General features: G+C 37.3%; 2 protein-coding genes across 2 annotated transcripts; one reads left to right on the top strand and one right to left on the bottom strand.

Annotated features, from left to right (window-relative positions):
* Nucleotides 1-2,905: 2,905 nt before the first annotated feature.
* On the bottom strand, nt 2,906-15,112 carry LOC143854592 (dehydrogenase/reductase SDR family member FEY-like). The gene is made up of 8 exons (XM_077364632.1): nt 14,808-15,112; nt 13,556-13,676; nt 9,761-9,878; nt 5,927-6,063; nt 5,088-5,189; nt 4,859-4,951; nt 3,659-3,731; nt 2,906-3,538 (listed from the first exon to the last, which is right to left on the bottom strand). The coding sequence occupies exons 1-8, from the start codon at nt 14,996-14,998 to the stop codon at nt 3,276-3,278; spliced, it is 1,098 nt and encodes a 365-aa protein (XP_077220747.1). The 5' UTR covers nt 14,999-15,112; the 3' UTR covers nt 2,906-3,275.
* A 2,857-nt stretch (nt 15,113-17,969) lies between these two features.
* Nucleotides 17,970-21,804, top strand: LOC143854726 (kinase-interacting family protein-like). The gene is made up of 4 exons (XM_077364825.1): nt 17,970-18,092; nt 18,204-18,279; nt 20,081-20,595; nt 21,141-21,804. Exons 2-4 carry the CDS (start codon nt 18,210-18,212, stop codon nt 21,519-21,521), a joined length of 966 nt encoding a protein of 321 aa, XP_077220940.1. The 5' UTR covers nt 17,970-18,092; nt 18,204-18,209; the 3' UTR covers nt 21,522-21,804.
* The last annotated feature ends 325 nt before the right edge of the window (nt 21,805-22,129 follow it).

Raw genomic sequence — 22,129 nt, 5'->3', positions numbered from 1 at the left:
AATAGCAAGAAATGCTATGAAAGATATAGCAAACCATTGTCGAGATGCTTGTTTGAGTCCTTATAGGGATCTGTTGAGGCGACAAACCCGCGTCTCCCCTTTTCATGCAAAACCAGGAGGAATCTCCATGTTTATCTCCTCGAGGTCTCCATGTAACAATGCATTATGAATATCTAACTAATGAAGATGCCAATTTTTATTGCTGCAACGACCAGTAAACACCTAACCGTGACAAGTTTAGCAACTAGGACAAAGGTTTTCTAATAATCCAATCATTCCTTCTGATTATATCCCTTTGGCACCAAGAGAATTCAACCGAACCATCCTAATTGTATTTGATCTTGTAAACCCATTTGCATCCAATGGGTTCCTTGTGGGTTGACAAGGAAGTAAGTGTCCAAGTATGAATTGCTTCCAAGGCTCTGATTTCTGCAGTCATGGCCTCACCATTTTGGATCTTTGACAGCTTAGCAGAATGAATTTGGTTCTATAACGGTGGATATAGCTACAGAGAAAGTTTGGTGAGATGGCGAGAGTTTGCGTAAATATGAGTGGGTAAGAGGTACATACTATAGGGCCTATCGTTGAGGGAAGTGACAGATTGGGAGAGGAATGAATGGCGAGCCTGGCGATGTGTCGGTCTCGTGTTGGTCGTCCATATTATTGGGTGTAGGTGTATGTATATTCAGGTGCGATAGGTGCTGGTGGATCAAGAGATGTGAGTATTATGGTAATATTAAAGGTTAGTTATAGCACATGCTAGTTTTTAATTGCATTTCTTTCAAGATACAGTCTTTGCTGTTCAGTGAGAATTTCAGACTGACACAGGCACATCATTTGCACCATATTCCTATATGAGTGGTCTTCTTCACACCAATTCTCTCCTTTGCCGTGAGGGTTGAGACTTGAGAGTATTTTTCAAACCTATGAGGCTGCGCTCTTCGTATAGATTTGCAGAAATGGGCTTGGTTAAAGAATGGCATTCTCGGGCGGTTTTTTTCTTCTTTTTTTTCCTCAATAAAAAAAAACACACAAGCGCTGCGAAAAAAGGTTAATGAGGTAACCAGAGATTTTGAGGATTGGTGCAACCAAGCCCATCTACTATAAACAATAGATAAGGCCTTGTTTGTTTAGGCCTGGTTCGTTTTGAATTTTGAGAATTGATTTGGAGTCCAAAACTGATTATTAGACTCCCAAAACTGATTATTGGACTCAAACGCAGTTTTTAGTCAAATAATCAGTTTTGAACTCAAAAGCAACTCTCTTGATTCTCATTCTTGAATCAAGAATTAGAATGCATTTTTTGACTGATCCTGGCAACATAATACATTCGGCAAACTCACGTCTAATAATCAAATTTTAAGTTGTTTTAGCACATTTGGCCGTGATAAAAAAAAAAAAAGAAAGAGATTCTAGAGTTTTTTTGGATTCTCAAGGATCAAATCAATCAAATGGTGGTCCCTCTACGGAGAATTGAAACAACATAGGATCCTCGAATAAAATGATCACAGAGTTAGGGCCCTTATCATTATGCTGCGTGAGATGGCATTTTGTATGCATCATTGTAATAGTCATGCTGTAACATTTATGCATTAGAATGTGTTTTCTAGAATGATTAAACCTACTTGGTGGGTATGAACATGTATACGTTGTAATGAATCATTGTAATTCACCGTAATGATGCCACCCATAGAGAATTTCTGTCAGGTCAAAGAACTATCTTAGGATCATTTGTAAGGAAGTTGACAAACAATTCCAACCAAGAAGTGGCAGAACCAGAGAGATGGGACAAAATCGGTGTTACCCCAAGATCACACCACGTGTCATCTACTCATCAAGAAGGTCATCACTTCCTTATAATCATCAACATGCCTTTGTATGCATATCCGCCGTGCCGTCCACGTTACCTTGCTGACGGGTTAGATGGAGTGCCCTATTATTATCCAATCCATGTTCATAAAACTTGCCTCCAAATGATTGTAAAAGGCATGGATTTACATGAAGAAACGGATCGATTTCTCTCCTAGCTTTCTCATTAAAGAGGATAGTCTAGAGAGAACTCTCCCAACTCCATAGAACTCAACTCTCCTACAGCTTGGTCCTACTAACGGGAAAGGAGGAGAAAGGTCTACCTAGACACTATAACGTTCTTTCTCTCTAGCTTTCTACTCCTACTTACCACTCAATACCCAGAGAAAGCCTATTCTAAATCTTGGTAACCTTATTCAGCATTTGTCAGACTGTCTCGGACAAAAAGAAATCCTAATTTAAGGGGTTCTAAACTGAAGGGCGCCCTTCCAAAAAAAAGGGTGAAAGGGCGCTCCCTTGGTTGAAAATCACCAAGGTGCATCGAAAGGGATGAAAAGTCAAAGACCGTTAAATGGTAATTTTCAACTCCTTCCTAATTGATGGTTTTAGTTTAGAAAATGGGGGTAAATGAAACTCTGGATGAGAGATGGAATTTCACTTGATAGATAAAAAATGAACAAAATTTAAAAAATCATAAAGGGGCGAGGATATGCGTATTTTAGAATCTTGGATTTCCTCAAAATCCTGGATGGAATTACCAAAAGACCTTTATCTCATAAAATAACCCTACCTCATAAAATGACCAAAATATCTCATCTTCCATTCACCCTAGCTCATAGAGATTAGAGATATTTTGATATTTTTGATGAGATTGGGGTACCTTGGTCATTTTTTCACAAAAAAATATTTAGGTTATTTTTCATGAGATGAGGGCATTTTCATGGTCATTTTTTGTAAGATAGGTATTTTGGTTGCTCTGGTTGTGGTGAGCGACGTGGATCCATTTGGGCACCCTTGCCTTAGGCTCTTGCAATGGCAACCTTTGCTTTACCATTCCTCTAGATAATTTATTCCTTGACAGTAAATAGGAGACAAATTTGACCAACAAAAAATAAAACTCATCCAAAACAAGCTATCCATGACAAGGTCTTATTCAAGGTTAGATTATCCCGCAATCAAACAACACCTTTATCCACCAAACATGTCACCAAAAAAATTTGGATGCCATGGTTGTTTTGATATGCAAAAGCACCCTGCAACATTCATAAGCACGCTGTGTGTTTTACTAAGAAGCAAAGGTAGACAATCACAGTAAGAATCAATTTCGTCACGTAAGAAAGCTATCTGTCACATACTTGGTTAGACTAGTAGTGACACAGTTTTGCACTCACATACTTTTCGACTTGTGTGGAGTGAGCAGCAGTCAGCTAAGAGGATCACATTCTGCACCAGTGAAATTTCTTTACCTATTCTCCGTCGAGCCCATAACGGCACTGAACTTGTTCACCTTCTAAAAGCTTTTCCACAGCATCCAAAGGAAGCCCAATCATCTCCAGTGTTTTCTCCCACACCTTTTGAGATGTTTCTATATTATGTGCTTCTTCTGAGGCATTCATTGGCCGACACTCGTGTGAGATATAGGCACAGACGGGCCATTCATCGGCCTTTAACGCCGCACAATATTCTGGGACCTGATCATCAGTGGCCGCGAAAAGTGCGCTGCGTGAACCTACAGTGAACCATGAAAAACTTGATTTTCTTTTTCAACTTTCAACATAGTTCTTTTACCTTTTATGGAGTTATACAAGGTAAGGTAATAAGAAACTTGGTGCAATTTGAAAAGACTCACCTTCCTGAGCAGTAAAGATGAAGTAGGGAATCAGTTGATAAGCTGCTTGAACAATTCTAGGGAGATCTCTTGCCTGCGTTTTGCAACAAAGTTGTAAGTGATGAGGTAGTGTTGTGCACCAATATGGGTAAATGCACAAGTGGATATTTATGGTCAGTCCTTTTCAGATGGCGGTTTACACATAAATTACATCCAAAATGCAGTTGGGTAATCCAAACTGACAGTTCTCTAAAATGACCGGCCGTAAACACGTCTGATAGTACAATTGGCAAACAATAGCTTGCCCTTAAGTTTTCATTTGATTTTTGTTACCTTAATGCTGCAAACTGTTAAAAACTACATAAACTAGGACCTTCGGAAGAAAGAAATCGGTAAAGAATCCTCTCAGAATTCATTGAAAGAGCCCTTGCAACATCCTAAAACATTGGACTTTGAGAAATTTGACGATTTCAGTATACATAAATTATTTGACAAAGGTTCAAATAAAATTACCATCATACAGAAGGCTTGAAGACCCAACACATTTACAAATGGACAGATTAGCATAGTACATAAAAAGTGGATAATATAAAAAATCATAAATAGAAACTACCAATAAACTCACATAAATAGCATAAAAATACTACAATAAACATAATATAAACTATAAATGAAGATCTTTTCCAAATTACTGTCTCATTGTGAACCAGAACACATTTCCAATACATATGTTGAAAATGGCAATTTGGTCTGCTCATATTCTGGTAAGATCCCTACTCTGTAAGGGTTTTAATAGTCTCTTCAATAATGCCATTCAAAAAAATAAAATATAGTCTCTTCAATAACTCTTGCCAAATATATGCGTCCCTGCACTGGAGACTCTGGGCTTACTTGCTATTTTTTTTTTGTTTTTTTTGTTTTTAATAGGTAAACTGGGATCGAACCTGCGAACTCAAGGTTGAGAAACAAAGCCTCAACCATTGAACTACAGGCCCAACCCCTTGCTTGCTTATTTCTATAAATCCAAGGTTGGGCCTGTAGTTCAATGGTTGGGCCTGTAGTTCAATGGTTGAGGCTTTTCCAAATTATCCTCCATGTTGTATGCGCTGCGTGAAAACATAACACATGGAGGATAATTTGGAAAAGAGATCAACCCATCAAAATACGAGTAAATAATAATATCATAAGATGAAAAGAAATCTAATGCTACTGCGGACTTACAACATTTGTGTGGACAATTCCTGGTGATACACATACAACATTGATGCCAGCCTCAGCAGGTAGTCGCCTATGAAGAATGCTGCTAAACATCACCTGAAATCCGAAACACCAATGACCTCATATTACTAAAACTTCATGAATTAAGAAAACCATTAAAAAAAGAACAAAGAAAAAAACAGAAACCATTTTCTAAAGTCACTAACGCACTGCAAGGGAAGCTACGCCACACCTGTGCAAGCTTGCTACTTGAGTATCCCACTACACTTGCGTATTTTCTTTTCCCAAGAACCACATTCATATCTTCCGTATCAACAAAGCCTACACAATGCATCTTCACAGAAAAGAAACACAAATTAAACCTGGCATTTTCTCATTCCATTCTGACCAGTTGCTTTAATATTCTAAATGAATGAATTATTATTCCCTGGTGAGGCAAAATTGAGCCAAGTACTCCAGATTTCAATGTGATAAGAGAAATCCAATAAAAGATTCTCTATCAAACTGACAAAATCACCCCATGGGGATTCTTTATTTCATATTCTTTAGACGCATTTTTGTTCCCGTTTTATATACAAATATGTTTCCATGGGGTGCTTAAGCAAATTAAGAAAAACCCTTAATTCCATTAATTATTTGGAACAATATATGTAGTTGTAACTTAATTCCATATAGTAATATTTTCATTTTCATGATAAAATATCACGATATTATCCGGATATTTTTACGATATTTCTATTTTATATTTTTCCTTAAATTTATATTTTTTAAATATTTTTATCATTTTTCCTGATATAAGCCTGAAAAAATAAAAATATTTAATATATCCTGAGATTTTCCCTTGCAGAGAAATTCCCGAGAATGATATTTGTGACATAGGAAAGAATCTGAGCTTCTTAAAAGGATATGGAAATTCAAAGTGAGATGAAAACATAATGTTTGATTGACAAATTCCTTCAAATCCAACTCCAATAGGACATCCAAGAAATTCATGAGTCACCAAGAGGAATTTGTAATATTTGTTTGATTTCATAAGAAAAACGTTGGATATACCATGAGCAAGTAACTTACAATGGAATTCACATTCACAATTCGGCTGGGAGAGCCTTTAATAAGAGATGGAAAGAGCAATATTGACAGGAGAGCAGGGGCTAGATGGTTCACTTGCATATGTTCTTCGTATCCATCCTTTGAAAACCGTTGGGGCTCTGAAATGGCAGAGATAAACTAATTTTTTTTAAAGATAACAGAGATAAACTAAATTAGTTGAACAAGGGTATCATATAGCCTCACAGGATATAGATGCCAAGAAAACAAAAACAAACTATACAGAGGTTATGTTATTAATAGATGCCAAACAGTAATAAGCAAGCCAGAATATTTCCGTGCCAAGAGAAATTAAACAATTTGCAAAAGAAGGTTTTCTACAGTCATGGTTCTAGGAGAAAGACAAGGAGTTCTTGTTGCTCAAAAAAGATCTGGTGAAGCTTATCCCATCTATAATGAATTATATAAGAATGAAAAGAAAGCCAAAAATGTTAAATTTATGCTAATACTGATTAAATTATCGAAATGGTTTAACTTTGACCTTGTTTGTCCATTGCCTTCTTCCATTCAGGGTGTGCCATAACCTCTTTCAGTCTTTTCAAAACACTGTGAGAAGGGCGGGCTGCAACAAATGCTTCGTAGGAACTAGACAAACACTTCTTTTTTTGAATGGCATGATAATATTATTAACTATGCAAAGGGAGACCGAGGAACTCACTAATAAGAAACAAATTGAGAAATTGGATGAGCCCTACAGGATCTCTTCCCTGGAAAAAATAAAGAATCAAAAGAAACACTGGGAACAATAGGAACAACGGTAGTCCTAGGAGGAGACAAGAAGGGGTCAGATGTACACGAGATCAAAGAGTCATATTGTGGAGCTTGGACTAGTGGATGTACCTCTCCTCCCCTCCTTTTACGTCCATAGGTAATAATCCATGAACTTGTTGTACTTCTTTGTTGACTCTCTTGAGAAGAACAATATTCTCATCTCTCTTATAACCCCCTGATGAGAATCAGGAATAATCTTCCCTAAACTAGAAAGAATTTAACATCCATGGAGGCATACTCCGAAGGCAGTTCATCTCTTGAACCATAGAATTAAAATTTGTCTGGGAAACTTGAGTCATATCACATTTGGTAGATGATTGAGGAACTTCAGGATTTGTAGTACTCTATAAAGTGTGACCTATGGCTGTATCTGAGGAAACACTATTTGCCACAGAGGATGGTTTTCCATGGAAATCCTAGCACCTGACCCTGTTATGATTGGTCCTACCACAATGGGAACATTTACAATCCCATATTGATCTTCCTCTGACTCTTTCACTGACATTCTAATTATACCGATTACTTCCCCTGCCACTATTATCACTGCCTCTGCCATGACCCCTACCCGTAACTCCTGATCACCAAGAATCAGAAACCAGAGCAGATCTATTATGAACTGGAAAGAGAATGTCTATTGCCATTTTCTACGCACGAGGGGACAACACTTCTCACAACAAAGAAATCCTCATGACATCCTAATACTCATCAATATGCAACGAGACCCTACCACTATCTGTTTTCTAGCATTTGCACTACCCGTTCAATCAAGCAAACTAGATCAAAACAATCTAGATTGTGGGAATCAAGTAAAAATGCAAGACATTAATGTTTCCGAATTTCTTTTATCCCCTTAAAACACCATTCAGAAGGGTTCAAAAAGTTAAAAAGAAGACCCTAATAACTTATAAAACATCGTGTTTATGTGATGCTCATCTAAAACAAAAAAAGTTAGAAAGAAAACCCTAATAACTTATTAAAACATCATGTTTATGTGGTGCTCCTCTCGTTTCAGATCTGACATTATCCATACGACTGTTGATATCAGCCTTTACGATGCCAATAAGGGACTTTCGAGTTTCGAGTTTCGATTATAAACCCCTCAACAGAAAGCCCTTGATGTATATGGTCTAGACTCAGAATCAAGAGGAAGAAAGAAGGAAGAAAAAGGACGATTTTTTTTGGGTACAATGGTTAATAAGAATAATTGAATTTCATTACCTTAATTCTTTCATTGAAAGCACTATGAAGATAATAGCAGCTATTGGAAGGATACACAGCTAGTGTGTATATTAGTGTGTTTTGTGACTATAACCATGTATGTTTTAATAATTTGCAAGGCCAGTGCACTTTCAGTCAGCTTTCCTCAAATTTGTACAGAATTTTTAAAAATTGGGCCAAATTGTGAATGCATAAAGCACTACAATTGGTTTTTCAATGGCAAGTGCCGGTCGTCGAGTGGCTGAACCAACCCCTACGGCGGATCCACCTACTGATGAATGCCAGCCATCCTTTATCGGGTAGGCTTGACTATTCTAGAACCCTTGATGATTCGATAGCCCGAGAAAGATCGATGAGCGTACATGTCATAACCATCTTATCCAGAATACCAAATACTCGGACTGTACGTGCAAAATATACCATTCGATTGATCAATCAATTCGAAGTAAATTTTTATTGACCCCAATTACTGTTCTTTATTACCAGCTTTATCTTTTGTTTCATTTACACAAAAACATGGCGAAAAGGGAGTCTAATATCTTCATAAGATCCTAATCTCCTCTAAACAGTTGGGAAGCCTCAACAAGATTCGGGGGCCTTTGCTTTCCCAACGGACCTCTGACAATTAGAAGCCCACGAAACGAACAGATAAAGAACCTTGATCCTTCAAACACTTGTCAAGTATAAGCCAGGTTCAAACACTCAAAAACTTGCATAGAGAGCAGTAAATAATATTGGTCGGTAATTGAAATTGGGTCCCTGAAGAACTTGCACAGAGAGCATGAAAAGCTCAGAAGTTTTAAACACTTGCGGACTTGAAATGAGCCACTCAAGAAAACCCCAATCAAGATAACAAAACTTCAAAATACCCTTATCGTTTTCTCAAAAGGGAGAGGAGGGCTTCAGTTTTGGCTGAAAACATGAGTTTGGGCAACAAGACATGATAACCCCAATATCATAGGCCAATCAGCCATTGCTACTTTTGGATTCATATGTTCCCCATGGGACATTAAATATAATAACTAGGTTATTACACACACACACACACATATAGAACATATAACTAAGAGAACAATAAGACTACCTATCAGTCGAATGGGCCAAACGATTGCTGAACAGAAGTAGATTCTCCATTGTAGATAGACTGTCTAGATAACACAAGAATCAGGAAAAAGAGTAGCATATCTGAATTCTGAACTGGACAAATTTCCCACCTTCATGTGAAGTTCAATACTTATACGAAGTTATTTAATCAGTGAGCAATTCCTTCATTTAGTGCCACACAGAAATTCTAATTTTTCTTGGGAGTTATACAGGTTGAAAACTCAACTGCACTTGAATCGAGAAGACGATGAATAGTATGCTCACTTCATTGCAAATTCATCAAAGTAAAAAATGTTCAACTTGACGAAGTACCAGACATGATGATCAGAAAAAAGAAAATAAACAACACTTCACCACCGAAATACTCTTACAAGAACTGTTCTCCCTATCTAAACCAAAAAAAACTGCATCAACAACAAGACAATGTACTAGAGCAACCAGGCTTCCAATATTTTCACTAATACTTTAGCTGCTGGTAAGAGGAAAACAATAAGAGAAGCTCAAAATCGAATGAAACAAAAATTTCCACACTTTCATGGAAGACAAAGATAAAGTGGATAAGAAATATATATACAGCATTAGGAATCACGATGTTTGCTACTTACAAGGAACTGAGAGCTATGAGTAGAACTAATCATCACACAAACTTCAGAACCCAAGAATGGAGAAGTCAAAACGGGATGAAATTTAGAAACCAGTACAGACCTCCGATCGAAAAAATGCCAGCATTATTAATCAAAACATGCAATGGTCCTGAGCGTGCATTCCATGCTTCAGCGAATCTTACAACGGACTTGAGGGAGAGAAGATCAAGCTCCATGACCTTGACAAGTAACAATTTTGAGAAAGGTCAGTCATTATGTGCATAGAAGTGTGACTTGAATAATACTACTTTCATATTAAACTTGAATAATACTACTTTCATATTAATGAATAAAAATTTATGGATTTCTTGATCAGTAATAAATTTTCAGAACATCTTGATTTCCGAAACGACTTGGTGTAAACAGGCAGTGAGTAAATTTGTGTCAGCAAGCCACGGAACAAACATATTGAGAAGTGTCAAATGATCAACAGAGAATAAATGTATAAATTGTCGAGATAGACTATAATATGCCTCCACTTTCTTAATGAATCACTACTATTCCCAGATGAAAAGGATGTAGCAGGATATGGCCAATGTCTTATCCCATGGCACCACAGACTGTATCACATTGTCACTGGTGTACCTTACCGAGTGAGCATCCAAGTAGCAACAAACTACATCAAATCTCATCCATCACAATAAGAAACTTTCCATTCATCTGGCATCCGGTTAAGTACCAAATATCAGGGTGGGTCGGAACTTGGAAGAAAGAAAAAATTCCAAATCTACAAACACGCACAAAAACGTATGGAAATACGAATTCAAGAAAGAAATTAAGGTAACAAGAGAAAAAATATGTCTCAAATTCGTTAGAGAAAAAAATAAAATAAAAATAAAAAACATATTAGATGCATTTCTTACATATTTCTCTCATGCTTCCCTAGACATTTCTCTATCGTTTATGAAACGTCTCTAATGCATTTCTTAAGACATTTCTCAATGCTTTTCTCATACAATTTTCAATCGCTACAAGAGTATTAATTAGATTAATCACAACCTCAACTGTAATCAAAGGTGAATCTACTCCAAAAAGTTACGTCATATATCCTACACGGGTCTTACAAGATAAATGCACGTAGAAAAGTTGCTATCGCATTACGATGACCCGTTTCTCATTTTACCAACACCCCCCCCCCCCCCCCCTCTCTCTCTCTCTCTCCCTCTCCCTCTCCCGCCCGTGTTTCTTGCCTCTGTTTCACATTTCCCTTTCGAAATTTGTTTCCCAACCTGGTAACTATGGTGCTAATACTGAAGAGTCTTAACAATAAGATCTCCTAAACAGGAAGAGTATTAATTAGATTAATCAAAACCTCAACTCCAAATCAAAGGTGATTCTACTCCAAAAGGTCACATCATACCCATAAAAAAAATTATGTCATATATCGTATGCGGGTCTTTCAAAATTTCAAAATAAATGAACGTACAAAAGCTGCTATCACATTACCATGAAAGATTTCATAAATCACTTTTGGGGATGTGGAAGAATTCTCTTCTTGAAAAATAAAGCATTGACTACCATGGTTTTAAATTTCGGCCGAAACAAAATTTACATGAAGTTATTTCTTTACAAGATTTTGGCGAAATTTCACCGAAATTCCGAAATTTCATTTGATATTTCGTGTTTAGCCTTTTTTACAAAATTTCCACCGAAATTTTAAATAGATTCACCGAAATGTTATAATTCCTACCGAAATTTATGAAATATTCACCTAAATAGCCAAAATTTCAACTGAAATCGCCGAAATTTACACCGAAATTTTAAACATTTCGGTTGAAATTTAAAATAAAAAAATGAAATCAGTCATATTTTTACATGATTTCGGCCGAAATTTCGGTCCGAAACCGAAACGTTTCGGTGGTGACTGAAACCAAGGTTTTAAATCTCGGTTTCGGTACGAAATCTTGTAAAAATTTCACCGAAATTTCCGAAACGTTTCACCGAAATTTCCGAAATTTCACCGAAATTTTACCGAAACGAAACGTTTCGGCTGAAATTTCCGAAACGTTTCGGCGAAGTTTGGTACTTTTCCGACTCACAGTGAATTTCGTTTCGGTTTCCACCGAAACCGAAATTTAAAACCATGACTGAAACCGACACCGAAACCGAAATTTAAAACCTTGTTGACTACATTCAACACAATGTTGAATCGATCGAAGGTAACTTACCTCGAACAGAAGCATCAATGTACAAACACAATATACAAAGACAAGCAGCCACATGTTAGTCGACATCAATATCAAAAGCATGTACTTAAAATGTTGAACATCAGTACTTACCAGTTGAAAGCAACAGTGGGTGTATGATGTAGTCAAAAATCAAATTATGGCTAAGGAGAATGACGCAATGCAATTTAGTAAATCATCCAAGTCAGATGATCGGTGACTCAAGATCAACATTGGATTGAAGACGTGGGAATCAACATCGAAGAATCATTAATGAAAAACTATGCAAACCTTATGGGATGTAGAAAAGGTACGGTACCAATCACCTATCTTGGACTTCCTCTAGGAGTGGGGGTACTGGCTCCATCCCTATGGGATCCGGTGATTGAAAGAATGGAATGGAAATACTAGCTTCACTGAAGGAAAGATATATATCACTTGGAAGAAGAATCACCCGAATAAAAGTGGCACTGGCTAATTGTTCAGTTTACTTTATGTCATTATTCAAAGTTACTCCAAAAGGGGTGGCAAGAACAGAGAAACTACATAGCGACTATCTTTGAGAAGTAAAGGATTCAAATAAGAAAATCAAGCATCTTATAGGTGGAAGAATTTGTGCAAGAAACAGAGATGGATTTGGGATAGAAAACATCAAAATAAGAATGCAGACCTCTTGGAAATATACTTATGGAGATACGGGGAAGAGAAAAATGATCTATGACATAGAATTGTTGGGGAAAATGTGTGGAGGATGGGGGGATTGGGAGTGTAGGAATACATCTATAGAAGAAGGTCCGGATGTGTTGGGACCCGGGTTCCGGGTAGAACTCACCCTTTAAAGCTAGCCGTTAAAGGGACGACGCTCAAGTCCCTTATAAGCCCATCCACATCTCTTCACTTTTCCGATGTGGGGTCTTGCTTTTGCGTGGAACCCCCAATAATGCACCCCCCCCCCCCCCCCCCACACACACACACACACACATGCGGAAGCAACGTGGAGAATCTTGCCCTTCCATGCGAGAGCAACATGGGAACACAAGATCTTCTCCAAGGGAATTTCACCATCCTTGAAGGTACACCGGAGTTATCGAGGGAATTTCACTGTCCTCGAGGGCACATCATGGTTACCATGCCCCGGCTCTAATACCACATGTTGGGACCCGGGTAGAACTCGCCCTTAAAAGCTAGCCGTTAAGGGGAGGGTGCCCAAGCCCCTTATAAGCCCATCCACATCTTTCACTTTTCCGATTTGGGATCTTGCTTTTGCGTGGAACCCCCAACAGGATGGACGGTGGTTCATTTGTTCCTCACGATTTTTTATGAGCCTAAATTTAGATTTAGGGTGGGAAGGAGGGAGAACATCTGTTTTGGGAGGATATTAGGAAGGAAAGAAATCATAGAATATTCTAAGACCATCGTAATCCTATAGGAAAGTTAATATCAGAGGTGAAAGTAGATCTAATACGGTGGGCAAGAAAAAAAACAAGGAGATGAATCCTCTTCTCACTCAAGATTTGATTAAAAATTGGAAAAAAATTATTCAGGAGAAAAACAGGATTTCAAAATATAAGCCTAGATGGTCTCCTCCCCCTCTAAGACTAGCTAAAACTAAATTTTGATGTGAGTCCAAAAGGAAATCCAGGACAATCCGAAGTGTGAGTAATATTCTGTATACAGAGTTTAGTATATACCTCAACATTAAGTGGTGCACCCAGTCCAGACCATTCATTCTGCCACTTCTGAATTAACTCAAAAGCCGATTTTGCGTTCCTCACCGCCATAACCACATGTGCACCTGACTCCGCAAGTTGCCTGCATTAATCAGAGGATATTGCCCACTTAGAAAACCAAAAAAAAAAAAAAACTTCAGAAATAAATAAAAGAGAAAACCACTAAGTTTTATTGACAAAATTTACTAGCAATAACGAAATACCACTGTTTTGAACAACACAAATATTACCTAGTTGAGTACCCACATTAGCAATTACATAAATACAATCAAAAGTACTGAATTTTTTCAAAAAGCAAGTCTAAACATCAAGAAAAAACAAACATTTAAAAGAAATCCGCAAGGATAACCCCCTACTCATCCAACCCACATTCTAATATATCCAAAACTCAACATATCTACAAGAAAATCATAAATTCAGAACCCTCTCCTCAAATTAACAACAATATGCTTGATCATCAAGACTCAAATATAAATAAGACATTAAAAAAACAGCAATCAACCTATAGAAATTAATTCAAATACACATCAAATCTAAAAAAAATCAAAAGAAGAACAACCAAGTATACAAACAACTGACAGATGCAAGAGAAAGTCATCAAATTGACAGAAACTCACCTCATGATTGATCAATAATCAAATAAAGGCCATGAAAAAAAATCAAATTGAAAAAAAACACATGACAATTCATAGATAATCAAATAAAAAAATGGTCAATTTGAGCTGAAAACCTAAATTATCTAAATAGAGTGGGTAAATTTGATTATTAAGCTATGGAAAAGACCCATATTTTCACGAATCTAAAAAACGAAAATTTAAAGGCAATTATAAGGAAAAAAAATACCAGAAATCTTCTCATCAAATTGACAGAAACCCACCTCACGATTTATCAACAATCAAATAAAGGTCATGAAAAAATAAATCAAATTGGAAAAAAAACCACGTGACAGTTCATAGATAATCAAATAAAAAAGGGTCAATTTGACCTAAAATCCTAAATTGTCTAAAAAGGGTGGGGGACAAATTTGTTTATTCAGCTATGGAAAAGACCCACGTTTTCATGAATCTAAAAGATAAAATAAAGAGGAATTTACAAGAAAAAAATTCATATAAGCAAGAGGCCACCCATCAAAGGAAGGAGATCTCACATCACATAACTCAGAGGTTAATAAAAACAAAAGAAAAAAAAAACAATAGGGTAGAAATAAAATTACTTGGCCATTTCGAGGCCAATTCCACTGGTGGAACCTGTTATGATGCAAGTGATATCATTGAGAGGGGGTAAAGGCAAAGGATTTTGTAAATGGCTTGCCATGATCCTCTGAAATAGCATCTCATATACCACATAAAACCACCCTCTTAGCCATTCCATCCATCCAAGTCCCTGTTTCTGAGAAGAACCCATCTCTTCTTTCTCTTTTTTCTTTCTTTTAATAATCTACAGATAAGAGATCTCTAGATTTTTTTGGTTCAAGCTAGTGTGCAAACATCAAAGGAGAGTAGGAGGAGGATTTCTGGCGAGTGGCATATTCTGGGTTTTATCATATGGTTACAGATATTAGCACTACCATGTTTTGTTAATTGCACGAATTTACCTTGTCTTTTGTTTTTAAATTGCCTTCTATAAGCTTTTGGGGGAATTTACCGTGTCTTTTCTTTTTAAATTGCCCTCACTGAGCTTTTGGGAACTGTAATCACCTTCGGTAGCTGTTTAAATAATAAAAGACACTATCAGTTAGTGCCATTATTAAAACATGGTCATGCCAATATCAATAGCCAATACATGATACTATTCTATTGAGGCTCCGTTTCTTTCTAGGTTTTTTACCTGGAAAGAAACGGAACCTAATTCCTGACTAAAAATGGTGTGCATCGATTGATGCACACCATGGATTTTAACAACCGTTGTCCAAAACTGATTATTGGACTAAAATTCACATTTACACCTTTTTTTGTTTCGGATTTTGAGTCCTCAACAGTAGAAGTTGGGTTTGCTAGCGTCCCGTCTATCACATAAGACATTTCGCGTATGGTTGGTTGCATACTTGCACGTCAGGGAAGCCACCAAGGCTCACTTTTTAGCAGATTTTGTCTTCATTCATGAGGTGGCTCCTCTGACATGCAGAAAGACCATCTGCGAAATGCCTTATAAGATGGAAGCTACCAAATCCCTCGTTAATATGCTTTGCTTTAATTTGAACAATCAGGTCAAATGTGATCGATAGCCGCAATTATGTACCAGCCTTCATAATTGGGGCCTGTCTGTTTTTGTTTTTTGAGATATGATTGCGAGTTTTGTACTCAGTTTTAGATGCCAAAATTGAGGCACTGATTTTTTTTTAGATTTTTAGAATTGATTTTGAGTCCAAAACTGATTATTCGACTCAAAATTACATTTAATTTTGAATCCAATAATCAGTTTTTTGGAGAATTTATAGGATGGGCCATAATTTTAATTTTGAATCCAATAAACAGTCCTAAATACAGTGGAGCACACATTATTTGGGTGATATAAACCATTCATTTATTGGGCTTTGATGTAGAAAGGGTGTGCCCATGAAATCTTCTCCGCAGGATGCTCCTAACACTAAGATCCGTGGAGGTTTTGATACTGTGCCATCCATCTTAAAAGTCCACAAATCGGAGGGTTAGGATCATCCTATGGAGAAGCATGTATGGGCACATCCTATTTACGCCAGGGCCCAATGAATGAGTGGTTTGGATCACTCAAATAATGTGGGTCCCAATGTATTTTTTGGCTGCACGTACTCACACAACTATCACCATATAATATCTATGGGATTTCCTAGCGTCCATCGCATAAGGCATTTCACGGATGGCCTGTTGCATGTCGAGGGAGAACGCATGAAAATTTAAAAAATTCTTGGGAAAATATTATGATTATTCGATGCACCAATTTAAGCTTTAAACAATCTTTTAAAATTTAAAATTTGTGTAAAAAATCTCACGAATAATCCACCCATTTCCCATACGTTATTTGTAAATTCACAACCTAATTTAGGAGAACGCATGCACTTAAAAAAGCTTCCATACATTTTGTGATTATTTAGAAAAAATACTTATCGGTATGTAGTTTAAGAGATTTTATTTGTTGCATTCAAAAAGCTAGTGTAGGGCCCACTTCATTGCTAGATCCGAACCGTTCATTTGTTGGGCATCGCATAAAATAGGTTGTACCACGTAAATCATCTGCACAGGATTATCCTAACCGTCCGATCTATAGAGGGACTGCACATTATAGAAACATCATGATGGGTTCTGAATACGATTTTATATGCTCTGAATGGCTAAGATCATCTTTAAAACTCTAATTAATTTTGTAAAGATTATCAATGCGCTCAACAGCAAGTGTCTAAATCACAATACGTTTTAAAAGACTTCCTAAAAATATGAAGACTTGATAAATCACAAACGACTTTGCTTCTTTGTTTCCTAAAAATTTTCTCATCTAAATCCAATCCAACCCTTACTGAAAGTTCTCACATTCCTTAAAACTCTCTCAAGTGATTTGCTTCTTTGCTTCCTAAAAATTTTCTCATCTAAGTCTAATCCCATCTGTCCTACAAGTTATCAACATTCTTAACAACTCTCTCAAAGAGTCCAATACGTTTTGAAAACTTAATAAAATTTTCATTAAGGCGGCTAATCTAAAATTTTCATTAAGTTTCATGTATAACTGTGGATATTTTTATGGTTGGTCATAATCATGGTTTAAAATTTCGGTCTCGGTAACCGTTTCGGACCCAACCGAAAACCAAAATTTGGTAATTTGGTTTGAAATTTCAGCCTAAATTTTGTAACACTTAAAAAATAAAAATAAATAATGGCTTTAAATCGAAATTTTGGATTTCGGTCGAAATTTAAAACCATGGTCATAATATTAATAATATTTTGCAACCTAATGAAAGCTAAATAGTTTTTAAGGCCTGAATATTGTGTTTATTTTTCGGGTCCAATAATCAATTTTGGAAACAAACAGGGTTTTTGGATTTTGACAATCAATTTTCATTCCAAAACTGTTTATTAGGTTCAATACTGTGTTTAATTTTGGGTCTAACAATAAAAAAATTTACGCTCCCCCGTGCATCGCACGGGTCTGCAACTAGTTCGATGGGATGACTCAAATGGCTAAATCGCAAATCGTTCGTCTCAACGGTCAGGATCTTGATGGCAATCTCGGAAAATAAGGCGAGGCACGCGCTATATCAAATCAATCGCCCATACTCGAACAACCCTAATCACACTTTGAAACAAGGAATCCACGTGTCAATATCTGAGTGGTAGTAATCCAAGTGCCCAAGTAATTTAATCCTCCCTACACATGCACCTCTCTCTCACTTTGCAAACATCCTGATTACTTGTGCTTCCCACTTCAACTGCAAGCTCCGGTCAGCGGAAAATCTTTCCCGGCGGTTTTTCTCCCAATACTCGCCGCAAAAACTGAGGCCAAGGTGAAGGACCATTCTGCTACAGAAGAGGTAAAAGCTTGTTATCATTCCATTTTTTTTTTTTCCTTATCGTTAGATTTTCATCGATTTTTCAGTTTTCATTCCTTTTCGGTTTGGAAATTCATTTTTCAGTTTTTGCAGCTCGAAATGGCGGGGAGTTGTCTTCAACCATGTCGAATTCCCGCTAAGGCGTCCTGGCTTCAACCCATTCTTGCAGGTAATTTAATTCTACAGTATTAAAAAAAAAAAACCCCGCAAAATTACTAAAATATCCCTAAAGCTGTGTTTGGATACCTCAAGTTTTTGTATTTGGAATTGGATTTGAGTTTTGGATACAAAATACATCAGTCATCTTCATGATTGTGAGAAATCCAAATCTAAATCTACTGGGTACCCAAACGGGCCTACCTTCAATGTGAATTGTAACATCCAATGAAAGATATGGAAGAGAATGGGTGTATTTACTAAAACCCAGGAATGTAAAATTCATCTCCTGTTATAAGTGATAACAACCTTTGTTCGTCTCTCTATATTTTGAAGAGGAATTCATCTATTTTGAATTGTAAAAAAGCAGAAAAGAGGGTGCCCATTGAAACAGTGTGGAAAGTTGCAGAGGATTTCTGGAGTAAAAGACGTTGTTTTTGGGTAGAAATTCCCTTTTTTTTTTTTCCTTCCATTTATGCTTTTGCAAAGACGAGGAAAAGCTGGGTAGCTCTTTTTCAGTCATTTTTCAAAGGGTTTTGCTTGTGGTTTTGAATTTTGAAATTGCTAGAAAAGAAACGTATCCAGTTAAAGTGCATGATTATGGGTAAAAGTGAAGGTAGAAATATAATAGAATGAGGAGTGTTTTTATTAAAAAAACACGTTCATTTTTTTTTGTTCCAAGATCCAAAACTTCATGAATGAGTTCATTACCGTTAGTACATACAGAGCCTTTGTTAAAGTCTACCCTTCTCTTCTGTTTTACAAGTGTTTCTTTGAAAACGGGAAATGATATCAGCACAACCGTATTTTAATAATTACACTAAGTCAGCTTGTCTTTTCTTTTCAAATTGGCTTGTGATAATTTTTTGGAACCTTAATAATTTGGGACAGCTCTTTAGATATTAAAAGACAAGATGGGTTAGTGCAATTATTGAAATATGGTTGTGCTAATATCATTTCCCTTGAAAAATACACTTATCAGGTGATTTCAAATGTGTCGATGCTGATTGCTGATAGAAAGAGTCTCCATTTCAGAGTGCTTCATAACAGCTCTTCCTATTATGCCAGAGTGTCAAATAATTTAGGCACTGATATTTGCACTTCCATGTTTTGATAATGAGACGAACTGACATTGTCGTTTCCTTGTTAATCGGTTGCTAAGAGCTTTTTTGGGATGGGAAAAGACATATCTGTCCCTTTTACTTCTATGGGCCACTTCCTTGCAGTGTAAAAACAGTAGGGAATAATAGTCCTGCTCTAAAAGTTGGGGTGGGGATACCCTATGTCATAAAAGAAAATAAAAACAGTAGTGGGAATTGTAACAGCCAGTTAAATAGTAAAAGACAAGGAGAGCTCGTACACTTATCAAAACATGGTTGTGGGAATATCAGTAGCGATGAGCTGCCATTTTCAAGGACAAATATGCCCATTCCTCTTATATAGATTGACATACATGTTCTAATGGTACGTGAGGCAAAATCAACTTGGTTGTTTGTGTCAACCTTGATTGTCACTTACCGAGAAATTATATGATGGGTGGCCTTAGGAACCGTATTTTTTCAAAAAGTATGGTACGGCTCACTCCAAAGGATGATCCAAGCCGTCTGTTTGTTGGGTCACAACCGTTGGGCACTTCCTATTTATGTTGTGGCCTAACAAATTGACGGTTTGGATCATCCAATGGAGAGGGCCGTACCATACTTTTTGAAAAATACCGATATGTACGACCACGAGCCATATGATTTCTCATCACTTTGCTTATTCATACAACTTACTTTGGGCATTTTTCATCATTTGTGAAATTTGTGCCACAGATATCGACCGGAAGATGCAAAATCTCGCCATCAATCACCCTGAAGAAGACGATTCAGACTCCTTCGCCCAACGCGCAGAAAATTACTACCGAAAACGCCCTCAACTGCTAAACCTCCTCCAAGAACTTTACAATCACTACCTCTCCTTAGTCGACCGTTACTCACTCAAAACCCAATCACAAATCCCCTCATTCCATTCCGACCACGAAGACGACAGTGCCAGCGATCGCACGATAATCATTCCACCCTACTCTGATTCCGATTCCGATAGCTCCCTTTCCTACCAAACTCCACACTCGAGTCCCTTGAAACAGACGCAGACATCAAACGAAGCCATTGTTACCGAGCTTGTTGTAAAGACCGTAGACAAAGAGATACTCCTCCACGAGCTGAAAATTAGGGGTCAGTTGGAATCGGAATCAACTCGAAAGATTGAATTGCAGAAGAGCCTTTTGGAAGTGTTGGAATCGGAAAGGATGGTTCTGCTTAGCGAGAATGCCAGGCTTAGGTTCCAGGTAGTGTGAAACAGCCAATTACTCCAAAAGCTTAAGCTGTTAGAGATGGTGTTATTTAATCATTTATACTTAAACACTCCTCCCTCATGTGTGGCCCCTCTTTTTTATGAGTTGGCCCTACACAAGGGCACATGTGGCCCCCATTTTGGGTTGGCCATATATGTAGATTTTTAAGAGAAATGATAAATGCGTCCCTTTTCATCACTTGGGACACCCAGCAGCAGTGTATCAATGACTGCAGTTAGTAGCAGCAGTTTGATTGCCACGTACACTGCAGTTAGGTGTCCCATTTGATGAAAAGGGGTGCATTTATCATTTCTCATTTTTAATATCAAGTTAGAGTTGGCGATCTTTAATCATTTATACCTGGGCCCTCTTTTTTTATGGGTTGACCCTACGTTGGCACACATGGCCCCACATGTTTTTAATATTAAGGAGTTTTTGGGTTTTGAACTCAGCAATATCTCTAATATCATATAAAAATAATTACTTCAAAAGCTGAAGGTGTTAGAGTTAGAGTTATTTAATCATTCATACTTCAACAGGTAGCAGTTCTGGTGGAGGAGAACAAGGGATTAGCTTCCGAAGGAGTGTTTATGAAGAGGAAGGCAAACGAGTTGGCTCGGTACGTGATGAAGATGAGTGAGGATCATAGATTTTGCGTGATGAGCTGTAAAATTGGGGATTTGGAGGGGAAGATTTACGGGTTGGAGAAGAGGAATAAGGAGTATTACGCGGAGATGGTGAGGAGGGAGGAGGAGAAGAGGGAGATTGTGAAGGAGACTTGGTTGGTGGTGGAGAAGCTCAAGGCAGAGAACGGTAGGCTGAAGGAAGAAGCCGTTAGGGCGCGGGAAGGGTTGGGGATTTCAAAATGGTGGGACCGGGTTAAGAAGCTTGATTTACTAAGTGTGTGTGGGCCCCGGTAGTTGAAGTGCCGTTGATTATATAATTCAAGATTGTAAGGGTATTTTGGTAATTTGAGGACAATTATTTTTAAGATTGTAAGGGTGTTTTGGTAATTTGATAATTGTAAAGGGGCTTATGATATTTCGAAGTAAAAGCTGCACTGTTTGTTTCCTCAACAAATCCCTGGTGGGGCCGCTAGTTTGTATCGGGTGATCTGTGCCGTCATTTGTTAGGTTATGTTTTATCTGATTCTGTATCATTTCATGTAAATTTAGAGGCCGTTTTGGATAAATGGATTTTAGAATCCAAGTTTTTAGTTTGAAAACAGTGTAAAAGAGGGTTCATGATCAAGCTGTTGTATGCTGTCCAAACAGCGTTTCTTGGATTTTAAGTGAGAAATTCACGTTTTAAAAATCTCTCCTGCATCCTGAGATTTCTAAAACCTAAAAATATGGGAGGATCTGCTACTCACTTTCTTGCTGACGGAAAGAAGGGCGAGAAGTAAAAAATGAGTAAAAAAACGATGGCTGGTCCGCTTCTTCTCTTGTCTCTTAGCTATAATTTTGAAGAAATCCTCCTAACGGCCCCTTTTATTATGTTTGAGTTTGGAATGTACCGATTAGACGCT

The sequence above is a fragment of the Tasmannia lanceolata genome, unplaced genomic scaffold (genome assembly GCF_043159265.1).
Source record: "Tasmannia lanceolata isolate RefF3 unplaced genomic scaffold, GAP_Taslan_0.1 ptg000020l, whole genome shotgun sequence".
Taxonomy (NCBI): domain Eukaryota; kingdom Viridiplantae; phylum Streptophyta; class Magnoliopsida; order Canellales; family Winteraceae; genus Tasmannia; species Tasmannia lanceolata.
Note: the sequence above shows the minus strand (reverse complement) of the source record. Positions and strands in the feature narration are given on the sequence as shown.